The 25,108-nt window shown below is 45.5% G+C and overlaps 1 protein-coding gene across 2 annotated transcripts in view; it reads right to left on the bottom strand.

The window, feature by feature from the left end:
* The window catches only part of RSF1 (remodeling and spacing factor 1), a 61,288-nt gene that overhangs the window by 13,934 nt on the left and 22,246 nt on the right, over window positions 1-25,108 (bottom strand). For both annotated transcript variants that reach the window (XM_070942981.1, XM_070942982.1), the window contains exons 2-9: window positions 20,109-20,200; window positions 16,942-17,034; window positions 15,347-15,552; window positions 13,449-13,594; window positions 8,684-10,368; window positions 4,251-4,463; window positions 1,931-2,035; window positions 936-1,015 (exon numbers count right to left, since the gene is read on the bottom strand). In XM_070942981.1, the coding sequence (XP_070799082.1) occupies window positions 936-1,015; window positions 1,931-2,035; window positions 4,251-4,463; window positions 8,684-10,368; window positions 13,449-13,594; window positions 15,347-15,552; window positions 16,942-17,034; window positions 20,109-20,200 (2,620 nt within the window). The remainder of the gene's footprint in view (window positions 1-935; window positions 1,016-1,930; window positions 2,036-4,250; window positions 4,464-8,683; window positions 10,369-13,448; window positions 13,595-15,346; window positions 15,553-16,941; window positions 17,035-20,108; window positions 20,201-25,108) is intronic.

The following is a 25,108-nucleotide window of genomic DNA, read 5'->3' as shown; positions in this document are numbered from 1 at the left end:
CTGCGCACCTTTCGCCGCGCCCTGAAGACCCTCTTGTTTCAACAAGCTGGGCCGGCCTAATGTGAATATGAATTTTAATCGGTGTATGTTAGTTTTTATTTTGTGGGCCAAATTTTTGTATATTTGATTTTAATGGTTTTTAAATTTTGTAAATTTTATGTGTTTTAATATTTATTTATTCATTTATTTAATTTAATTTTATTTCTATACCGCCCTTCTCCTGCGGGACTCAGGGCGGTGTACAGCCGAGATAACACATTGCATATAAAATTTAAAAACAGTTTAAAAAACAATTAAATAATTTCGGCCCAAGATTTAAAACAACCCAATTAAAACCGAATTCAATTAAAACTGAGAGGACGGGATCAAGCCAGCCCAGCTAGATGGAATAAGTGTGTTTTCAGGGCCCGACGAAAAGTCCGGAGGTCTGATATCGTGCGTAACTCAGGGGGTATGTCATTCCAGAGGGCAGGTGCTGCCACAGAGAAGGCTCTCCCCCTGAGGGTCGCCAGCTGGCACTGTCTGGCCGACGGCACCCTGAGGAGGCCCTCTCTGTGCGAGCGAAGCGGTCGGTGGGAGGCTATTGGCGGCAGAAGGTGGTCTCGCAGATACCCTGGCCCTAAGCCATGGAGCGCTTTAAAGGTGGTCACCAACATCTTGAAGCGCACCCGGAAGACCACAATATGGCTGCACACTGCCCTGAGTCCTTCGGGAGAAGGCCGGTATAGAAGTCTAATAGAAGTAAAGTAAAGTAAAGGCAGATATTTCTCTCTCTGGGCACACTGAGAATATATCTGCTGAAAAAAAAAACCCTGTGCATTGGCAACAGGAAGAGCATCTGGCCAGTAAACCCTCAGCTCCATTCGGTTGCCCAAACTCCACCCTGCAAGGGATTATGGAGTCATTAAAAGATGATACGATTAATATTATGGTACCTTCGTTCTGCACGCTCTTTCTTTTTCAAGACCACATCCAGGTCCTGCAGCTGTTCTTCTAACTTCTCGCAAAGCAATTTCTGTGGGATTAAAACAAAACAACGCTACTCCATTAGCGTAATACGGGTACGATGCGAACCAGTAGTAAAGGTAAGTAGAACCCACCCCTGTCCAACCCCCCGCCCAAGCAAGAGACCCTACACCATTTCTGACCGATGGCAGTCCAGTCTTTTCTTGAAAGCCTCCAGGGATGAAGCTCCCACAACTTCCGAAGGCAACTTCTGTTCCATGGGTTGATTGCTCAATCAATTAAAAATTGCCAAGAGTTCGAAGTGAGCCCGGATGGACGAACCTGTTGTGGCTCCGACCCCCGAGCCCATCTTATCGGAGGAAGAAGACTCCGAACATGAAGGAGAGGAGCCGGCCAGGCCTCCCTCTCCAGGCCCCTCCTCTCTGGCAATGCCTCAGGTGTCTGCCGAGGGAGAGGAGATTGGCCAGGAGCCAGGTGTCTCCGATGACAGCGATGAGGGGGATAAGTCGTTCCTGGATCCACGCCAACGAAGGCGAGATAAACGTTTGCAGCAGATGAGGAGGCGTGCCAGGGATTAAGCTGAGTCACTGGACCACACCCCACAGGCTATATAAGAGAGTGTGGTGGCCATTTAGACTCTGTGACGGACAAAGCGAACTTCTGGCTAGTCACTTTGTACAACGCCTGATCTGCTGAAGGTTTCATGTTTGAGCTGGACTGTTTTTGAAAACTGTGTGTATTTGTTGGTGATTATCTGGTGGAGGAACACTCCCTCTTCTTGAAGTAAAGCACTTGGCAGACGGTTATCGTATTGCTGCCAAGTTCCTGATAACGAACCTTGTGTGTGCCGAGTACTTCTTTAACCCCCGGCTGGCTGTTTGTGTGTGTGTGGGGACGGGGACAGAACAGAACCATCCCATCGCTTCTAAAAGACGAAGGAAAAGGAATCGAAACGGAAACTCACGTGTTGGCAAGGCGGGCAGAACCATTCGCCGTCTGGAATGATCATCAGCGGAGGCCGGAGACACGCCGTGTGGTAGCCGCTGTCACAGGAATCGCACAGAAGGATCTGTGGAAGAAACCAAACTATGATTAGCCTGACTCTGGGTCGCCGCACGGATTTTCCTTTCTTTTTCACAAATCCACAAACGCTTCTTCCCTTGGGTTTCAAAAGCAGATCCCGTGATCAACCCTGACGTCATTTCGGCTCACAAAAGCCAGAGTGCCAATAAAGGTAAGTCTTCGACTTACGACCACAATGTCCTTAAGTGAGACATTTGTTAAGGGAGTTTTGCCCAGTGGTGGGATTCAAGTAATTTAACAACCGGTTCTCTGCCCTAATGATTTCTTCCAACAACCAGTTTGCCAAACTGCTCAGAAAGTTAACAACCGGTTCTCCCGAACTGGTGCGAACCGGCTGAATCCCACTACTGGTTTTGCCCCATTTTACAACCTTTCTTGCCAACGTTGTTAAGGGGATCACTGCAGTTGTTAAGTAAGTCACACAGTTGTTAAGTGAATCAGGCTTTCCCATTGGCTTTGCTTGTTCAGAAGGTCGCAAAAGGGGATCATGTGACACTTGGGACACTGTAACCGTCATAAATATGAATCAGTTGCCAAGCGGCCGAATTTTGATCACCTGATTGTGGGGATGCTACAAAGGTTGTAACTGTGAAAAACAGTCATAAATCACTTTTTTCAGTGCCGTTGTAACTCTGAACGGTCACTAAATGAACTGTTGTAAGTCGAGGACTACCTGTATAGATACAGACAAAATTCAGCTCTCTTAAGCATCGTCTAAATTTGATCAGAGGCAACTATGGGCCTGAATAATTCACTACTAGGGGTCTGAAAATAAGTGAATTAAGCCATGAGTACAACAGTTCATTTAGTGACCTGTTCAAAGTTACGACGACACTGGAAAAAAGTGACTTATGGCCATTTTTCACAGTTACGACCTTTCCAGCATCCCCATGATCCTGTGATCAAAATTCAGACGCTTGGTTCATATTGATGACCGTTGCAGCGTCCCAAGATCCTGTGATCCCGTTTTGTGACCTTCTGGCAAGCAAAATCAATGGGGAAGCCAGATTCACTGAATAACCAGGTTACTAACTTACCTACTGCAGTGATTCACTTGACAACGGAAACAACAAGAATGGTCGTAAAATGGGGCAAAACTCACTTAACGACAGAAATGTTGGGCTCAGTTGTGGTCGTAAATCAAGGACTGCCTGTCTTGACAATGCTCAGCTGATTCCCTGTTGCCTATGGAAGATCTGAAACAGACAATAAATGATCTTGTTTTGGTAAAGGAGCCACTGTAGGCTCAAATGGGAAATTTGATACATTTTGGATTCTTAAAGAGAAATACAGTTTAATTCTACTTTTTGTTCATCTAGGCCAGGGGTGTCATCCGACCTGCGGGGTGCTTAAATCTGGCCCACGGGGTCGGCCTGGAAATAGCAAAGGACCAGCCTGCGATGCCTCTGGCAGCCAAAAGGGGGGAGCGCCCCCCCTGCACCCCGTTTTGGCCGGCAGGGTGCTGCAGGAGTTGTCCAGGCTGAAAACGGGGCATGGGGGGGTCCTCGTGCGCTCCCCCATGCCCCGGTTTGGCCGGCAGGGTGCTGCAGGAGCCATCCAGGCTGAAAACAGGGTGTGGGGATCCTCGTGTGGCCCCCCCGCACCGTGTTTTGGCCGGCAGGGTGCTGTAGGAGGCGTCCCTTCCATCTCTCCCTCCCCCGCTTCCCGGCCAGCCCACGGAGAACTACAATGCTGATCCGGCCCTTGAAGAAATCCAGTTTGACACCCCTAATCTAGGCAGTATGGGCCACTCTGGAATTGACTGGTTGATTTTATTTTATTTTTATTTTATTTTATTTTATTTTATTTCGAATTTATATACCGCACCTTCTCCCGAGGGACACACGGCAGATAAAAACATACAATACAAACATTAAAAAGCAATTAAAAGGATATATATTAATTTGGCTCCAATTTAAGATAACAAACCAATTAAAAAATTAAAAAATATGTTAAAAAATATGTTAAGCCAGCCTGGCTTGCAGATTTCTCTCGTGACCCCTTTCCACAAGTGACAGAAGATTCTTCTCCATCCAGCATGTTCAAACTAATTCCGATGCTGGCTGGGGAATTCTGGGAGTTGAAGTCCACAAGTCTTAAAAGATTGGACGCTCCAGCATGGCTGACCAGCAATAATACAGCATCATTTCTCTGGAGGTCTTTTGTGAATCTCATTTTCTAACTTTGATCGAAGAACCTACCAGCTCTGGGTGATTAGGAAGGCCACACTTCTTGCATGGTTCGTCATCGTCCGCAGGAGCTGGTTCTTCCTCCTCTTCCTCCTCCTCTTCTTCCTCCTCCTCTTCCTCAGAGTCACCTTGGCGCTCAGAACCTTCGCTGTCGTCGTTGCTCGAGTACCTCCATCGGCCACGCGTTCGGGTGCCAGCCCATCGAACTTTATTTCGCCGGGAAACCTGGGGATTCAGCAATTAAGAAAAACTTCTCAGCTCTTAAGACATCTGTATGTCCATAAATGGCGGCCGCGGCAATGGCTCCAGATGTTTTCCCGGTCATGGAGCACATACCTCTCCTTTGCAGCTGTCTAAAAATCTCAGGGGGTCATAAGCACGCTCTAACATCTCTAAGGAAAAGCAAAAAACCCAGCATGCACCATACATCACTGTTAAGTAAAACCACGATGACAGCTCCATAGGCTGTGCGACCACACAGACAAGAAAACCGCTCTATCTCCTAGTGCTACGTGAAGCTACCTGATTGTTGTTGGATGTATTCAGTTATATATTCTATAAAAGGTAAAGCTTCCCCTCGCACGTGTGCTAGTCGTTCCTGACTCTAGGGGGCGCTGCTCATCTCCGTTTCGAAGCCGAAGAGCCAGCGCTGCCCGAAGACGTCTCCGTGGTCATGTGGCCGGCATGACTCAATGCCAAAGGCGCACGGAACGCTGTTCCCTTCCCACCAAAGGTGGCCCCTATTTTTCTACTTGCATTTTGTATGTGCTTTCGAACTGCTAGGTTGGCAGAAGCTGGGACAAGGAACGGGAGCTCACCCCATTACGCGGCACTAGGGATTCGAACCACTGAACTGCCGACCTTTTGATCGACAAGCTCAGCGTCTTAGCCACTCAGCCACCGCGTCCCATTTATTCTATATCCCTCCTTTATTATTTTTTATCAATAACTCAAGGTGGTGACTATATCGAAGAGTCCTTCTGCCTCCTATTTTCCTGATAACAACAACCCTGCGAGGTTAAGTTGCACTAAGAGTTAGTGACTGGCCCAAGGTGACGCAGACAGCTTTTATGCCTAAGGCGGGACTAGAACTCACAGCCTGCTGGGGATTGGCTGAGTCACCCAGTTTGCTGTCAGTCGGGACTAGAACTCACTGTCTCCTGGTGATTGGATCAAAGTCCCCCGGCCAGCATTCAGGCCTAAAGTGGGACTAGAACTCACTGTCACCTGGTGATTGGCCCAAAGTCCTCCAGTCAGCTTTCATGCTTAAGGCAAGACTAGAACTCATCATCACCTGATGATATGTTCCCCAGCTGGCTTTAGTGGCTAAGGCAAAACTAGAACTCACCGTCTCCTGGTGCCTTAACTGCTAGAACAAACTGGTTTTCATTAACTTAATCATTAAGTAGTGTTTCCTTTTTTTTTTTGTTACCAAATGGCAATTCTGCACATACTCGCAGAACTGTAAAAGGGCGAGGGGGAAAGCTTCTGCTTCTATTGTAAATTACTCGCTGTCAGGCTCCAAAAACCAAGACAGATACACAAGAGTAACTTCTACGCGGTTTCCTTCGTTGTTCCTCGCCTACAGACAGAATCTGGCCAGACTAAAGCAGACTCCTTGCATCATGACGATAATATTGAAAGCTGCCAAGAGAGCAAGGAGAAGCCAGATGGGTGAACCACCCCATCCCAAGCTCACCGCAGGTCATCGTCAAGCATGTCTGTTTTCAGCACAGCTAGTCCTCGACTTACAACAGTCCGTTTAGTGACTGTTCAAAGTCACGACAGCATCAAAAAAATGACTTTTGATCGTTTTTCACACGACCGATGCGGCGTCCCCCATGGACACGTGATCAAAATTCAGAAGCTTGGAAACTGACTCGTAGTTATGACGGTTGCAGTGTCCCGGAAGGTCACGTGATCCTCTTTTGTGACTTTCTGACAAGCGAAGTCCATGGAGGAAGCCAGATTCACTTCACCACTGGGTTGCTAACTTAACGACGGCAGTGATTCACTTGACCACTGTGGCAAGAAAGGTCATAAAATGTGCCAAACCTCACTTAACAATGGTCTCAAGAACAGAAAATTTGGGGCTAAAATTGTGATGGTTTAAGTCAAGGACTACACGTATTAAAAATTGCCAAGAGGTCGAAGAGAGTCCAGATGGACAAACTACCTCATCACAGATAATCACCAAATGTAATCGTTTTCAGTACTGTACCTAGGTCTAAGTCTCAACTGGAAATCATCCTGATAATATATTTCCTCCAGGGTGTTGTGGCTCCATTACCTGAGCCTGTGTCATCGGCAGGAGAGGACTCCGAGAGTGAAGGAGAGGAGTTGGCAAGGCCTCCCTCTCCAGGACCCTCCTCTCTGGCAATGCCTTCAGTGTCCGCCGAAGGGCAAGAGATAGGGCCGGGGCCAAGCACGTCCACGCAGCCACAGGTGGACAGTGATGAGGGAGATGAGTCTTGGCTGGATCCTCAGCAGCGTCGCAGAGATAAGCGCGCGCAACAGAAGAAAAGGCGTGCCAGAGATTAGGCTGAGTCACTGGACCACACCCCACAGGGTATAAAAGGGGGTGAGGTGGCCATTCAGACTCTGTGACGGACAAAACTAACTACTATCGAGTCACATTGCATCTGTGGAAACAACATTATCGGCCTTGGATTTATTTTACGAACTGGACAATTCTTGACTGTGTGCATTTTGTTTATGAATAAAGTTCTTGGCAAGCAGCTACTGGGTTGCTGCCAAGCATCTTATCGGAAGAATTGGTTGTCTGCCAGTTAATTTAACCCCCGGCTGTCTGTTTGTGTGCGTGTATGGGACGGGGACAGAACATAGGGCCCTCTAAAGCTGGAAGCCACACACCTTCTCAAGAACATTCCCAAGAAACGGTGGGTTGGAGTCTGGAATTAAAACTGCCCAGTTTGGGCTGGCTCCATGGATGCCCCCTCTTGAGACGGGGGCAGTGGTGGGATTCAGCCGGTTCGCACTGGTTCACACGTACCGACAGCTAACTTTTTCTGCAGTTTGGCGAACCGGCTGATCCCACCATTGGCTGCCCCCCACCTCGCCTCTCTCCTCCCAGCCACTCCTCTTTTTGTCTAGGTTTGTTCAACTGTCGGGGCGGGGGGGAGGAAATGGATAAGGGCCTGGGGAAGAGGAGCCTCGCCTGCCGTGGCTGTGCCCCCTGCATCGCTCCTCCACCAGCTGGCCCTTCCCCATCCACTCGCCTGCTCAGGAAAGAGTGGAGTGCCTGGCCTTCCGGCCACCGGCCAAGGAGGAACAGCCCGAACGGTGCTGGCAGAGTGTCTGGGGGAGGGAAGGGGTGAGGGAGAGGCCAGGCGAAGTGCCCCTCAACATGAGTGACATCGAGTTGGCCACACCCACCCAGTCACATGACCATCCAGCCACGTCTACCCAGCCGGTCATTTGGGCAGCGAACCGGTTGTTAAATTATTTGAATCCCACCACTGGAAGGGGGTGTACCAGTGTCCTTTTAAGAACTGGTGGAAATCCCTGTCTCAAAGATGCATTTTGTACCATATGCTCCCTCCCTGATCAAAAACACAGATAATTGCAATTACACCTTTGAGGAGCCAGTCCACTTCATCATAACTAATTGATTCACTCTCTAAAAGCACAGGTAGTGCTTGATTTACAATCCCAATTCAGCCCTAAATTTCCGCTGTTAACTGAAGCATTTGTTAAACGAGTTTTGTCCCATTTTTACCACCTTTCTTGCCTCAGTTGTTAAGTGAATCGTTGCAGCTGATAAAAATTAGTCACCTGGTTGTTAAGTGAAGCTGGCTTCCACATTGACTTTGCTTGTCAGAAGGACGCAAAAAAGGGGATCATGTGACCTTGTGATACAGCAACGGTCATAAATACGAACCGGTTGCCAGGCGACTGAATTTTGATCACACAATCATGGGAATGCTGCAATAGTTGTAAATGTGAAAAATGGTCATATGTGACTTTTTTCAGTGCCGTTGTAACTTTGAATCAGGGGTGAAATCCAGCAGGTTCTGACAGGTTCTGGAGAAGCAGTAGTGGAAATTTTGAGTAGTTCGAAGAACCGAGAAATACAGTATCACCTCTGGCTGGCCCCAGAGTGGGGTGGGAATGGAGATTTTCTAATATCCTTCCCCTAGGGGTGGGGAGGGAATGGGGATTTTGCAGTATCCTTCCCCTGCCACGCCTACCAAGCCACACCATGCCCACAGAACCAGTAGTAAAAAAAAAAAAATCGATTTCACCATGCTTTGAAAGGTCACTAAATAAAATGTTGCAAGTCGAGGACTACCTGTATTGCTAACAGAGAAAACCTATTTAAAACAATTACCCTAATATGCATAGCTTAGAATGAGGGCTTGCTTTCATCTCCAGGTTTTTAACCGCCATCCCCAAAACGGCGGCGATCCCTTCTGAAATTTCACCTTGTGGGTTTTAGAGTTCGTCTCCTTCTCTTGTTTTTTCGAGTCTTCTTTCTTCTCCTGCTTTTGCACGGAAGCCACTTTTTCGTCCTCTTCCTCGCTTCGTTTCTTCTCGGATTTCTGATCTCGGGTCTCTACGACCTTGGGGGTCGGTTTAGATATCCGGGGGGACCGTCTTAAAATGCGACCGACGCTGACCACCTCCCCCTCTTCCTTCCCGGTGGCTGCGTTCAAAGACTTGGCCGGGAGCGAGTCGGTTTTTTTCCGGCTGGAGATTCGGATCGTTAGCTTAATCCCATCTTTCTGCCTCTCAGAGGTTAATTCCCTGTTCTCGGTGAGAGAACTTTCTTCTTCGGAAATCAGCTTGTATTTACACTTGGTTTTTACAGATTCTTTCTTCGTCTCGGGAGGAGGTTCCTTGACGGAGCTTGGGAGGGTATCTGTGGTCGGCAGCTCTCCTTCTTGAGATTCGGAGTCCTTGGGCGTTTCCGCCTCCTTCTCCTTGCATGCTTGCCTTTGATCAGGGAAAGCGGTTTGGGAATCGGAGTCTTCTTTGTCCGTTGCGGGTTTCTTAAACGAAAGGACTGAAACAGAAGATGGAGTTGCATCAGGACCGGCCGAGGCTCTTTTCTCGTCTGAAGGACCTTTTTTTTTCAAATCGTCAGCACTGGAAACCAGAACCGATTCTTTAGGGGAAGGTAGCTTGGTGGGTTTTTCCAAGCTGTCTTTGGAAAGTATCACGCTGTCCTTTATTCTAAGAGATTCTTCAAGCTTCTTGGGAGGATCGCCCGCCTTGGAAATGGTCTCGGCTACCCCGTCCGACTTCTTCGCGTCCGGCTGTTTTTCGCTCCCTTTGGGGCTGGTCTCCTCCCTTAAAGGCACAATCACTCCCACCGTTTCCTTCGCAGGATGCAAAATGCATCTCTCGACATCGCTGGTCCTTACGATGGTGCTGATACCCTCTTGGACCCGTTCCTCTACGAGCCCATTTTTCTCCTTCGGCAGAACGGCGGCCTCTTCCTTCGGGCAAGGTGAACGATCCAATCGGTTATTCGTCACCAGTTTCTCGCAACCCATTTCCCCGTTGACTAGGAACTTCCCGTCGGTGATGGTGGGGACCCTCTTAAAGGTCTCCTCCTCGGGTTTGCCCCCTTCCTCTTTCGAAACGTCTTTGGTTGGTGTGATACATTTCCGCAAGGGCGCTTTCAAGGGGCTGTCGAAATCATCAGTCAGCTTGATCTCTCGTTTTTTCAGGGGGATCTTGGCCTGCTGGTCGTTCTTAAGTTTCTCGTTCTCTTCTGCTGTTCTCTCCACCACATCTTGGGGGGTTTTGACGCTGACGCAGAACTCGATCCTCTCGGGTTCGAGGACCGTTCTCTCCGTGTTGCTGTTCACCTCTCTGGAGTCTTTCTGCTCCGGCTTCTTCTCCTTCGCTTCCGCTTTAGCTGGCTTCACGTTTTCTTTGAAAGAGTCGTTTTCGTCTTTGGTAGTTTGCACTTCCCCGTGGTTCTCCGGAGGCTTTTCAAGTTTTACGATAACGGGGAGCTTGATGATGTCTCTCTCTTCCACTTTCTCTACTTTGATCTTCTTTTCCTCGGCCGGAATGGCAGGAGGTGGAAGTTTTTCGCAGGGCTGTGGCAGTCCCTCTGCTGGCTCCTTTTTTTCTTCCTTCACCTTCAATTCGCCTTCTGCTTACAATAAAAAAAAAAGAGAGAGACAAAATAAATTTAGAACAAGGATCAGCATTGATTATACCCAGCTCAGATCACAGACATGCATGCTACAGGGTGGTGCAGTTGATTTGGACAATATTCAGAAGCGATACTTAGAATGTGTACAGGACTGCAGCCACGGCATCCATCTGCATCTCGTTAAAGTTTTTACTTTTCCCAGGCAGGTGAGGCTGCCCCCTGCAGCTATATGGTATGATTTGGGAAAACGATGCAGCTGCTTTAAGACCTTCCAAATAGGTGCTACATCTGTGCCCCCATATATAACCCAGGGAAAAAATGCAGATGTTTTAAAGAGCAGCATATAGGTGCTACATCTGTGTCCCCATATATCATATAATTCAAGGAAAAGACACAGCTGCTTTAAAGAGCAGCATATAGGTGCTACATCTGTGTCCCCATATATCATGTAATTCAAGAAAAAGACACAGCTGCTTTAAAGAGTTGCAGATAGATGCTACATTTGTGCCCCCCATATTTTTCAAAGTTCCTTTTGGGAAGTGAATTCAAACAACAAAAAGATGATGATTAAAATATGTTTCAATAATAATCTTTTACTCAGAATAGCAGAATGGCAAATCATATCAATGTAAATGTCATAGCTTCCCCCTATGAGAATCCTAGGAACAATATTTTGGTATGCTAAGATTTTTCTTCTACACATGTGTTCGTTGATCCCTCCTCCTCCTCCTCCTCCTTCTCCTCCAAGCTCCACACTCCATTCTTAGGTTCTACAAGAAGGAAAAATTCTGGGAGTTCAACTCCACACATTGTAAAGTTGGCAAGGTTGAAAAACATTGCCCTAGAGCAGGGGTCTGAAACCTTAAATTCTCAAAGAGCCATTTGGATCCGTTTCCCACAGAAAAGAAACCACCGGGAGCCACAAAACCTGGGTGGGCGTGGCCAACTCGATGTCACTCACTTCCACCGGTCACATGACACCCCCTAGCCACGCCTACCCAGCTGGTCATTAGGGCAGAGAACCAGTTGTTAAAAAACACCGGGAACCACAAAATCCTTTTGACATATCTCTCTCTCCCCTCCCTCCCTCCCTCCCTCTCTGTATCTCTCTATGTCTCTCTCTCTCTCCCCCTGTCTCTGTATCTCTCTGTCTCTGCCCTGGCCGCTTCTCCATCCCCTGCCATTGCCCTTATCTTCTCAGGCCAGGTGAGGAGTGACTGGGAGGGGAGGGGAGGGGGAGGGCCAGCCAGTGTTGGGATCACTTTACACGGAGTCACAGCAGAGGGCCCAAAGAGCCACATGTGGCTCTGGAGCCATAGGTTGTTGACTCCTGCTCTAGAGACAGAGGTGGTGTTCAGCCGGTTCACACTAGTTTGGGCGAACCATTAGCAACGATCACGGGTGGGCCTGCCCACCAGCCCCGGCTCCAAGTCATGCTATTTAGGCACGTTTTCAAGGCCGGGCGCACGCATGGAAGGCACATGATTGAGCAAGGAACATGCACGGAAGGCTGGGTGTATGTGTGGACAGCGTGCGTGCAAAGCGAGCATGTGTGTGGCGAATTGGTGGTAAAGGTAAGTGAAACCCACCCGTCTAGAGAACAGAAGTAGAAAGATTAGCCCTGGAATTTTTGTGTATGTCTATCGGAAGGAGCGGGCGGCTTGCTGAACCTTCATGGGCATACTCTGAACAAATGGGGCTATCCGGTGGCTTCTGTCCTTTGCAATTGTGGTGACATGCAGAGAACAACACCACATAGGTATACCTGCCGTTTTGTGTCCTGATCAGTGCACATTTGAGGACCTCCCAGCAGTGTGACCGAACACAATTCATGTTGCTAGTTTCTGGGCAAGATCTGTTTCACTTGTAGATATTTTAATCTTGTATTTTAGATAAAAAATTATGCCTTATTTTAATTGTGATGCTTCTGACACGGCTAAACAAGCAAACATGGGTAAGCCAACAGCGTGACCCAGAGGGCCTTATCCTGCACCTGTCTCTGAAACTAGGCTTTGAGTAAGTTTTGCACTTTTACACACAAGACCCTTCAGAATTGTATGCCTCTTGGGAGAAGTTTAGTTGTTTAGTTTAGTTTAGTTTAGTTTAGTTTAGTTTAGTTTAGTTTAGTTTAGTTTAGTTTAGTTTAGTTTAGTTTAGTTTAGTTTAGTTTAGTTTAGTTTAGTTTAGTTTAGTTTAGGTTTAGTTTATTGTCATTGCACCTCGTACAATGAAATTAAATGCCATCTTCTGTGTACATCATACATAAGAAAACTATAAAAATAAAACAAAAACACACATCCTTCACACTCTATACAATTGGACTGAAAACCCGATACTGCATTAATATTGCACTATACAGTAGAATTCAATATAGTTACTGCTCTGGGATAGAAGCTGTTTCTCAGCCTATTTGTCCTTGTATTTACTGTCCTGTACCGTCTGCCAGATGGTAATAGTTCAAAAAAAAAAAAAAGGGTGCCCAGGATGAGATGGATCTTTAAGAATGTTTTGAACTTTCTTAAGGCAGCGGGAGCTATAAAGCTCTTCCAAGGAGGGGAGAGGGCACCCAGTGATCCTTTGGACAATGACGTTGACCCTCTGGAGCCCTGTCCTATCTGCCACTCTGCAATTAGCAGAGTGGTTTGCTACCGGTTTGTAACTGGGAGCGTGCACATGTGCGCTTCGCTAGTGGCGCTTCTGCGCATTCGCAGAACTTTCTGCACATGCGCAGAGTGCCTGTGATGACGTCCGGGAGGGGCAGAGCCTGAACCGGTAGAAACCCACCACTGATACACAGGTGCAGTAACTGATGTTTGTTCACATCAGAAGAAAAGGCAGAGTTACGTTTCTGTGAGCCAAATTCAACTTCCAAATACTTTGGTACTGCAACAATTAAAAGTCAAATTAGCCAAGCTTTTGAAACTGATGAAGTTAAGAAGCATCAACAATAGGCCCTTTTGAAGGACGTTTATTATGAGACTTCACTACCCACAGTGGTGGCTCGAGTGCCAGTTCTCCAGAGGAGTAAATGGTAACACAGACTGCCCACAGGGGCAAGATAAGAACAATACTCAAACCTTGCATTGCCGTGCCTTCCCTCTTTTTGGCCTCTTCATCTTCAGTGCTAGGAGTCTCTTGCAAAGAGTTATCCTGGTTTTTCAACAGTGCAGGATCAATTTGTGCTTTCAGGAGCTCAAGAGTTTCAGCCAGCTCATTTCGGCTTCTGGATTAAAAATAAAGACGTGCACCAAACCTCAGAAAAAATAGCAGCCTTATGTAACGTGCCACTCACCCCTGCCCAAATCTGTCTGCCTGGCAGTTCCTTGCCAGACTTTGCAAGCAAAGGAAGAGGAAGAGAAAATATTCGGCCTGAGAAACACAACGGACTATCTGTTTTTTTTAAAAAAATCTAGATTTGTGTTTCCCACCTGGAGCAACTTCTCCACCTCAGCTGACTGGGGAATTCTGGGATCTGGAGACCACATGTCTTAAAAGTTGCTGAGGTTTAGAAACCCTGATCTGGAACCATTATTAAGAGTTGCATCAATCCCAATCTTTTTTTCAGATCTTTTTGCTTTTTTTAAAACAAAAATTAACTTTTCGGTTTTTATGAGTTTACGATAAAAAATACAAAAATACAAAAGTAAATAGTAGGAAAAATAGGGGAGGCAAAGGGGAAGGGAGAAATGTAGAAAAGAAGGGAAAAAAGAAAAAAAGTGTTGACTTCTGATTCCCTTTGGGGAAGCAGAATAATACAGTAACATCAAACCTTTTTTACTTTTACATAATAGCATAAACTAGCCATTTCTATAACAACAAATCTATCTAATCAGTAAAACCCGAAACCAAAGTTTCATTTTTTTTCCCACCTCAAGCATAAAGTCCAGAAGTGGTTTCCAAGTAGAAACAGATCGATTTCTCAGATCTATTTGCATGCTTAGGAGGATCCAATATTTTGAACCTCAAACATTTAATCAGACCAAGAATCAGAATTCACTCTCCAGCTGACGGGAAAAGCCTGTATCCCTGGATATATTTTTAACCCTTAGTAAGGGTTAAATTCTTTATTTTTTTCCATATCATGTTGCAGACCTAAACAGGACCCAAGAGGCAGCTGTTAAGAATTTCTAACCATGCTGCAGGCAGAGTTTGGGAAATCATAGCTCTTTGGAAAAATTATCCGAGTATGGCCTGGCTTGCTGGTAGTCTATTTAAAAAAAAGAAAAACAGTCCATTCTTCCTCAACCTAAAGATAAAGTTTCCCCTCACATATATGTGCTAGTCGTTCCCGAATCTAGGGGGCGGTGCTCATCTCCGTTTCAAAGCCGAAGAGCCAGCGCTGTCCAAAGACGTCTCCGTGGTCATGTGGCCAGCATGACTCAACGCCAAAGGCGCATGGAACGCTGTGATCTTCTCACCAAAGGTGGTCCCTATTTTTCTACTTGCATTTTTTATGTGCTTTTGAACTGCTAGGTTGACAGAAGCTGGGACAAATAACGGGAGCTCACCCCATTACGCGGCGCTAGAGATTTGAACCGCTGAACTGCCGACCTTTCGATAGACAAGCTCAGTGTCTTAGCCACTGAGCCAGCGAGTCCCTTCCTCAATCTGTTGCCCTCCAAATACACTAGATTTAACTCCCAGCCTTCCACAGTCAGCAACTTGAGTGGTATCTAGGGAGATTTTCAATCATCCAGGCCATGGTTGTCCCTAAGATGCTTTTTCAAAAGGCAACTGGACTTTTGATTTTTCCTTGAATAAACGACCAAGTTTCCTTGCTGACAAACGATAACTGCAAGGAATATAAATCCTTCCATCCTCCACCATCCAATCAGAGCTGAAGAAGCTTCTTGGATGAGAAGCAAAAAATCTTCAAGGAAAAACAAAGTCCGGTTGTGTTTTGAAAAAATGAAGCACCTTTGCAACAAGCTTGAGGGGTACCAGGTCAACCAAGCAGCTGGAAATTAACATTTACCTGACGATGCACTTCCACGAAGTCCCGTCTTGATCGTCCTGCTCTTCTACGTACATTCTGACATTATGCTCTTGGTCCAGCTGATACCAGTAGGTCAAACCATCCTTGTCTCGGCCAAGGGGCTGCAGACGCATGCCGTCGGCATCTTCCTCGTTGATGATATTCTTAAACTTTAGATTGTCATCAAACTGGCATTCGCAAAGGTACTTCGGGAGAGACAGGAAGGGAAAAAAGGGAGAAGCAGCTCTTTAAAATATGTTTGGGAACATCCAAAGTGTGCTCTTCAACATTACCCCGAGTGTTGAAAAGGTTGCACGGAAACGTCACACATGTGCATGCTCGCTGGGGCCACACTCCAGAAAAGCTGAACTTCCGGGTTCTAGCGTGCACGCGCACCCAATGATCAGGCCGGCACGCATGTGCAGGCTGGTTTTCGGCACTGCCACACGTGCGAAGAGACCGTGCTCCGGAAAAGCCAATTTTCCAGGTTCTGGCATGCATGCGCACCTGACAATCAGCTGGCCAGCGCACCAGTTTTCGGCACTGCTGCACGCACGAAGGACAGCTAATCACCAGAAACCCGAAAGACAAAACAGGCAAGGCCGCACAGGCCAAGCAACATGGCTTCGCATGCCGCTTTGGGCCGTAGGTTCACCATCACGGCCCTATACCATTTCAGACAGATGGTTATCTATTTGTCCATGTTCCATAGAGCAGTGCACATTTTCAAAATTCAGAAGACATGTTTTAGAACGGAATGGGATAATTTGCCACAGCCAACTCGCCACGGCCAAGTTAGAGTGGAACAACTCGTTGCAGGACAATTTAAGAGTTCTATTTACTGTATTTTTCAGAGTATAAGACGCACCGGAGTATAAGACCCACCTTAGTTTTTGGGGAGGAAAATAAGAGAAAAGCTGATTGGCAGGTGGATCAGCCTCCTGGAATACCCCCAATCAGCTGTTCCCAGAGGTGAATTTTAGCAACAGGTTCCTTGGTTATGAGCCCTGGGCCCTGCTTTTTTTTCCTGCCTCTGAAAGCCTCCGAAACAGAGCTTCAGAAAAAAAAGCCTCTGAAGCTGTTTGGGGGCTTCTTTTCTGAAGCTTCTTTTCTGATGCTTTTTTCAGACTCTGAAACCTCCGTTTGAGAAGCTGGGCGGGGCTACATTCAGAGTATAAAACGCACCCAGATTTTCATCCTCTTTTTTTGGGGAAAAAGGTGCGTCTTATACTCCGAAAAATATGGTAATTATTTAAAATAGACAAAAAAAAATATTTTAGTGTTTGCCATTCACATTTCATTCTGCCTCTCTCCTTTTCCATCCTTTAATGATTTAATTATTCTATTTCCTTATTTCTTTGATATTAGAGTAACTCTAGTCCTGCAACGAGTTGTCCGGCGGTGAGTTGGTTGTGATCAGTTGTCCTGCAGAGAGTTAGCTGTGGTGAATTGTCATAGACCCCTTTAGAATGGGTGGGAGCACAGGGCCTCTTTAAAATAGCCGCATCTTTTTTTCCAGGTTTTTGCATCTATGTTTGTCGTAGGTTGGAAACCGAGTAGGAAACAATCAGCGCTCCAGAGGAGAAGAGCAATACCTTCAAAATTCCCAATTTGCATTCGGTGCTCATTTCGAGGTATCCTTTCTTCTCCATCTCCCACGCCCAGGTGCTGTTGAAGTCTTGACACATCTACAAGGCAAACTTTTGAAATTAAATACTGGGGAATCTTCCCGCCACCGCCAGCACACGCACGATACATTCCTGTCAGATCCAATTGCATTTTCTGTTGTCTCTAGAAAGAAAGTAGGAATCAAGACTGGAGGTAAAGGAGAGATGAGTTGCTGGCATACTCCTAGTTTACTTATTGATCAAATTTTAAGGCTGCTATAGCAGGGGTGTCAAACACAAGTCCTAGCGGGCCGGATCCGGCTCGTGATCCGGTCGGATCTGGCCTACAGGACCGTCCTGGAAAATGTAAGGGGACGGCTCACGTTGCTTCAGTCCGGCCTACCCAATATGAAGAGGAAACATGCCAGCAGTTTGGGGAGTGGCGTCAAGCTGGCCATGCCCACCCAGTTGGCCACACCCACCCAGTTGGCCATGCCCCCGGCCCTCCTGAGGTCAACCACAGTTCATATGCGGCCCTCAATGAAATTGAGTTTGACACCCGTGTGCTATATAATTTCCAGTGACTCACAACAACTTATAATAATCTATGCGCTACTAAAATTCTCACTGACGTGATATTTAACTGGGCGAAATGGTTTATGCTCCAATCTTTGCTATCTCAAAAAAGTGGGGAACCATTTTTTTGGTAGGAAATTGGTTCCCCACTTTTGCAATTTTTTCCCCCTACTGTACAGAATCCAAGTCTCTTCGGAGTTGAGCTCAACTCCTGGTGATCTCATGCATATAATTGTTAGGCCCATATATCTTTCCTGGAAGAAACAGAGAAATGTTTTGCAAACTTCCTTTTTCTAGGATGACTTTTGACTTCCCAGTCTACAGGCTTGGCATTTCCTGGTGGTTCCTATGCAATTACTGAGCCAGTTCAAAACTGTTTTTATCAGATGAGACATGCTACCGTGTTTCTCCAAAAAGAAAGCCGGGTCTTATTTTCTTTTGACCCCCGGAAAAGGCTAGGCCTTCTTTTTGGACGGATCTAATTATTGACTCACCTCGCGGCAGTGGCACCAACGGCCCCACCCAGCAGGAGCCCGCTGCTGGCCCACTTCTTCTGGGCTGCTTGCCGCCACTTGCACGCATCGCCCTGGCCTCCATTTCGTCTCCAGATGCCTTCCGGAAAGCCCTCTGCAGACGATAATAGAGCTCCAGATCGATCCAGAGTTCTGTTATCGGCTGCAAATGCCTTCCGGCAGGCATCTGAAGGAGAAACAGAGGCAGGGGTGATGTGTACGAGTGGTGGCAAGCAGCTACAGAAGAAGAAGAGACAGGTGTTGGGGTGTGCGAGGCCTGGCAAGTAGGGCAGTTCCACCCCTCCATCCCCACCCTAGCTGAATTTTTACCTGTGTGCCAGAGGTGAAATCCAGCAGGTTCTGACAGGTTCCGGAGCAGAAATTTTGAGTAGTTCGGAGAACCAGCAAATGCCACCTCTGGCTGGCTCCAGAGTGGGGAGGGAATGGGGATTTTGCAGTATCCTTCCCTTGCCACGCCCACCAAGCCAAACCATGCCCACCAAGCCACGCCCACAGAACCAGTAGTAAAAAAAATGGGATTTTACCACTGCTGTGTGCCTTGCCCCACCCACTGCACCCCAGGGTGGGTGGGGGTCTTAATTAGGGCTAATCTTGTGGGTGGGGCTTAATTTGATCGCATGCGCTCAAAAACGTGACAGGGCTTCTTTTCAAAGTGGGTCGTCTTTTTGGAGAAACACGGTAGGTGCTGTCACCTATCTGGGGTAAAGCACAGAACCAGGTATTTTAAACCACAAAGGGCAACGGCAATCAATTCAGAGACATACAGGCAGTCCCTCGAACTTACAACAGTTCGTTTAGTGATTGTTCGAAGTTACAACAGCACTGAAAAAAATGACTTACAACCGTATTTCACTTACGACCTTTGTAGCATCCCCATGATCCCGCGACCAAAATTCAGACGCCTGGCAACTGGCTCATACTTATGACCGCTGCTCTGGCCCACGGTCATGGAAATCCCCTTTGGCGACCTTCTAACAAGCAAAATCAATGGGGGGGGGGGAGGAGCCAGATTCACTTAACAACCGGGTTACTAACTTATCGACTTAATTCACTTAACAGTTACAGCAACAAAGGTCGTAAAACGGGGCAAAACTCACTTAACAAATGTCTAGGTAGAGGACTACCTATATATTTTACAGGCATGTGGGGCACGATGGCTCAGTGGTTAAAGACGCTGAGCTTGTCAGTCGGAAAGCTGACAGCCTGGGTTCGAGATCTGAGCGATGGGGTGAGCTTCCATGACATGCCCCAGGTCCTGCCCATCTAGCAGTTCAAAAAAATGAAAATGTGAGTAGATAAATAGGTATAGATGTAGAATAACAGAGTTGGAAGGGACCTTGGAGGTCTTCTAGTCCAACCCCCTGCCCAGACAGGAAACCCTACACCACTTCAGACAAATGGTTATCCAACCTCTTCTTAAGAATTTCCAGTGTTGGAACATTTACAACTTCTGGTGGCAAGTTGTTCCACCCATTAATTGTTCTCACTGTCAGGAAATTTCTCCTTAGTTCCAGGTTGCTTCTCTCCTTGATTAGTTTCCATCCATGGCTTCTTATCCTGCCCTCAGGTGCTTTGGAGAATAGCTTGACTCCCTCTTCTTTGGGGCAGCCCCTCAAATATTGGAAGACTGTTATCATGTCACCCCTAGTCCTTCTTTTCATTAAACTGGACATACCCAATTCCAGCAACCGTTCCTTATATGTTTTAGCCTCCAATCCCCTATTAATCTTTGTTGCTCTTCTATAGATAAATAGGAAGGAAACAGCATTCGGTGCACCTCGGTGTATAGACATGCTGGCTACATGATACATGGAATGTCTTCGGACGATGTTGGCTCCCTTGGCTAAGAAACGGAGATCAGTACCGCCCCCTAAAGTTGGACAGGGGAACTTTTACCTTTACCTGTGTTACAGGTGCTCAGTTCAGATCACAAATCAACTCCAAAATCCACACAGACGTTTTTGACTTTAGGCGGGGTATTATTAAACACTGCGAAGCTCTCATCATCCAGTATTATGTTTTCAAAGGAATATAAAATCGATATACCCTGATCAAGTATTTTTCCCATCGGTCTGCGGTGACAGATTTCCCAATCTTCCTCATCAGTTTCAGATGAAGTTCGACCAATTCTCTTGGAACTAAGAAAAGAAAAAAGAGGAAAAGTCAGTTTGTTTGTTTGTTTAAAGAAATGAAACAAAGAAATGAAACTAAATAGTAAACAGAAGTGTAAATCAAATGTAAGATGGTTTTCTGCTTTGCTCTTGAACATAAATGTTATTTCTGTTACATTTTCTACTTTTAAAATTCTTTTGAGGCAAGCATATAACCTCCAAGAATAATATCGCTACATTCAACCAATTTCCATATATAAAACCAGATTTATTAAGAATTGTTACTATTAATAGCATGGCTTGGATAATCTTTCCAGATAATAATCCACATGGAATCACACCAATTGTTCAATGATAAAATATATTAAGAATGTCCACTTTTGAGCAATTATTGATTTAGCAGACAGGAGTATAAAAATACAGTTAGTCCTCGACTTATGACCACAACTGAGCCGGAAATTTCTGTTGTTAAGTGAGACACTGGTTAAAATGAGTTTTGCCCCATTTTGCGATCTTTCTTGCCACAGCTGTTAAGTGAATCACTGCAGTTGATAAGTTAGTAACATGGATGTTAAGCAAATTTGGCTTCCCCATTGACTTGGCTCGTCAGAAGGTCGCAAAAGGGGATCACATAACTCCAGGACACAGCAACCATCATAAATATGAGTCAGCTGCCAAGTGTCTGAATTTTGATCACATGATCGTGGGGATGCTGCAAAGGTTGTAAGTGTGAAAAATGGCCATAAGTCCCTTTTTTCAGTGCCATTTTAACTTTGAATGGTCACTAAATGAATGGTTGTAAGTTGAGGACCACAAGCTGTTTTTTTGTTTACCGAAAATCCTGGACTTGTGACCAGTCGCTTAACTGGTCATGAGATCCCCTTTTGCGACCTTATGGGAAGGTTGCATTATGGTCATAAGTCAAGGACTACCTGTATTCTCAAGATGATGCTGAAAAATCCTTCCTTCCTTTTCTCTCCCTCCCTCACCCTTCTTTCCTTCCTTCCTTCCTTCCTTCCCTTCTTCCCTCCTTGCCTCCTTCCCCTCCCTCCCACCCACACACAAAATATGTTAGTGTTGGGGAGAGATCATCATGGAGAAAATCTATCCTTGTGTTTGATAGGACTCAAAAAATAACTTGATGGCCTCTAATCCATCCATCCATCCATCCATCCTGTATGTGATATTGTCAATTTGGCAAATCACTGTTTTCCAACTGCCCGTGGCAAACGCCCCCATTTGAAATAGAACCTGGAAAAAAAAAGAAATCAAAAATAAAATTGTTCACCGATACGAACAAAGAAATGCCTTTCAACTTGACTGCTTGGCCCTGTAATGCTTCCTTTCCAGAGGGACAGAACCTTTTTCTAAAATGTCTGACGTCTCCCCTATCCCCTTTTCACAGGGAAACCCAGGCTGAAAAGTCAATGAGCTAAACGACACGGCGAACACCTTCTGGCATTTAAACTCACTGCAAGAAACCGCTTTCTGGATGAGCAGCAGCTACAAAAAGCTATTCTTTTTTCTTTCTTTCTTTCTTGCATCTCCTGTTTCATGGAGCTTGATCAAAGACCGGTGGGAACAGCACAAAACAAGGCCCTGGCAACAATGACTACCTCCTGCCGTAGTTCTCCAGCATTTTGTGGAAAATGGAGAACAGCCTGAAGGCTTCCGAATGCTGAAGACACAGCAATAACACTGGGTGAGTGGGCAGAGAGGAGAAATTTTCAGCCATTATTTTTTTTTGCTGTTTATTTTTTTCAGTGGCTCAAGCTTAACAGGTGAAATTGAATTCCGAACGGATTCAAAAATGCTTTCCCCCCCACCTCTGCTTTGAAAACTAGATAATCAGCCAAAATCTAGGGGTGCTCCTGATACTTTGGGGCGCTAGATAAGAGCTGCGAAGAATGGCAACCGTTCAGTTACTACTGCTAGTTTTCTGTCACAAGTGTGCAATTGTTACTCAGGTCCTTTTATAAGGGACACAACACAACTTCATAAAGGAACGGAACTACCCTCCAGAAAAAAATCGGTCACAGAAATACAGAGCAAGAAAAAGTCTCAAAATAGCTGAATAAATAAAAATAATTTCTCATCATTTGTGCAACGCCTTAGAACAATGATGGCTAACCTTTTCCGGACCGAATGCCCAAAGTGTGGGCCCAAACCCCCAAAATGCAATGCGTGTGTGACATCCCCCCCCCGCATGCACCCCACCCCCGCCCCCTGTGCATACGTGGCAGAGAACCAAAGACCAGCTGGCATGTGCAGTGGACTGGGGCGATGGCTCGAGGGCCATAGGTTTGCCATCACGGCCTTATAAAGTGGGATGGCACTTAATGGCATTTAAAAGATGGCATTTAATTTCGTTGTACGAGGTGAAAGGACAATAAAGTAAATTAAACTAATTTGTAATAATCTCTGGTTGGTCATTACTGTTACACAAACACTTATCAACTCTACGTTTTGGTGTCTTGTTAGTTCTAACATGGTCTTTCTTTCTTTCTTTCTTTCTTTCTTTCTTTCTTTCTTTCTTTCTATCTACCTATCTACCTACCTAACTACTTACCTATCTCATCTATCATCATCTATCTATCATCTACCTACCTACCTACCTATCTTTTCTACCTACCTACCTACCTCATCTATCTATCTATCTATCTATCTATCTATCTATCTATCTATCTATCTATCTATCTATCACCTACCTATCTTTTCTACCTACCTACCTACCTACCTACCTACCTACCTTATCTATCTACCTACCTACCCTATCTATCTATCTATCTATCTATCTATCTATCTATCTATCAATCATCAATCTATCTATCATCTATCTACCTACCTACCTACCTCATCTATCTATCTATCTATCTATCTATCTATCTATCTATCTATCTATCATCTACCCACCTACCTACCTACCTACCTATCTTTTCTACCTACCTACCTACCTACCTACCTTATCTATCTACCTACCTACCTACCTACCTTATCTATCTACCTACCTACCTACCTACCTTATCTACCTACCTACCTACCTACCTACCTACCTACCTATCTTTTCTACCTACCTACCTACCTACCTACCTACCTTATCTATCTACCTACCTACCCTATCTATCTATCTATCTATCTATCAATCATCAATCTATCTATCATCTATCTACCTACCTACCTACCTCATCTATCTATCTATCTATCTATCTATCTATCTATCTATCATCTACCCACCTACCTACCTACCTACCTATCTTTTCTACCTACCTACCTACCTAATCTACCTACCTACCTACCTACCCTATCTATCTATCTATCTATCTATCTATCTATCTATCTATCTATCATCTATCTATCATCTATCTACCTACCTACCTCATCTATCTATCTATCTATCTATCTATCTATCTATCTATCTATCTATCTACCTACCTACCTACCTCATCTATCTACCTACCTACCTACCTATCTCATCTATCTACCTACCTACCTACCTCATCTATCTATCTATCTATCTATCTATCTATCTATCTATCTATCTATCTATCATCTACCTACCTACCTACCTACCTACCTACCTATCTCATCTATCTACCTACCTACCTACCTCATCTATCTATCTATCTATCTATCTATCTATCTATCTATCTATCTATCTATCATCTATCTACCTACCTACCTCATCTATCTACCTACCTACCTACCTATCTCATCTATCTACCTACCTACCTCATCTATCTATCTACCTACCTAACCTATCTTTTCTATCTACCTATCTACCTACCTCATCTATCTACCTACCTACCTACCTATCTTTTCTATCTATCTACCTACCTATCTTTTCTATCTACCTACCTACCTACCTACCTACCTAATCTATCTATCTATCTATCTATCTATCTATCTATCTATCTATCTATCTATCTATCATCTATCATCTATCTACCTACCTACCTCATCTATCTACCTACCTACCTACCTATCTCATCTATCTACCTACCTACCTCATCTATCTATCTATCTATCTATCTATCTATCTATCTATCTATCTATCTATCATCTACCTGCCTACCTACCTACCTACCTACCTCATCTATCTATATATCTATCTATCTATCATCGCCACTGCCACACTTCCCCCGCCAAAAATAATTTCATGCAATTCACATTTAGCAGATTGGGGCTGATGAATTCACTAGCCCTTTGCATACTCGTGTGTAAAATTAGCTTCAGTTGTGGAAGGTAACAGTCTATTTGTATTTCCATTCACAGAAGAATGGCGTTCAATTAACTGGCTGTAAAAGTTGCCGGCAAACACCAAGACATCGGATGGATGTGTTCTTGTTTCCCAAAATATTTCACAAACAGGGAGGACTTCCTGCACGCCCACGTCCCATTTTTAAATACGTTGCCCCCTATTCAACCCGAAGACTTGCTGAAAAAAGTACACGTGGTGTGTGCAATTTATGCACCTCAAAGCAAGAAGCCAGTTATAAACTTTTTTGTAGGGCAGAAGAATTCCTATGCATCTACACACCACCGTAGGAATGTTTGATCATTAGGATGAATTCCATGAGCAGAAAAACCAAGGAATGTGTCTACTGATATGAAAGGAAGTTTATCTTTGTGCTGCTTACACGGAAAAGATTCTTTCAAACGTATGTTAATTATACATGAATAATGAAGATGTTTTTTTTTTTTTAAAAAAAAGGGGGCAAACAAGTCCTTAAGGTTGTGAAATGAAGAATTATACAAAAAATGTCATGGCCCCATCGGAGCCGGTTCGGAGGAGGAGGACGGAGAGGAGGAGGAGGAGGAACTGGGACCATCTGACAGGGATGGCATGTCTTCCTTGGCATGTTAGGAGAGGCCAGGACTGAGGACGATGCTGGCCCCTTTAGACATTGGGAGAAGTGGTTGACCGGACGGACAGCT

The sequence above is a fragment of the Pituophis catenifer genome, unplaced genomic scaffold (genome assembly GCF_029215685.1).
Source record: "Pituophis catenifer annectens isolate HBS135680 unplaced genomic scaffold, rPitCat1.0.hap2 SCAF_4, whole genome shotgun sequence".
Lineage (NCBI taxonomy): Eukaryota > Metazoa > Chordata > Lepidosauria > Squamata > Colubridae > Pituophis > Pituophis catenifer.
Note: the sequence above shows the minus strand (reverse complement) of the source record. Positions and strands in the feature narration are given on the sequence as shown.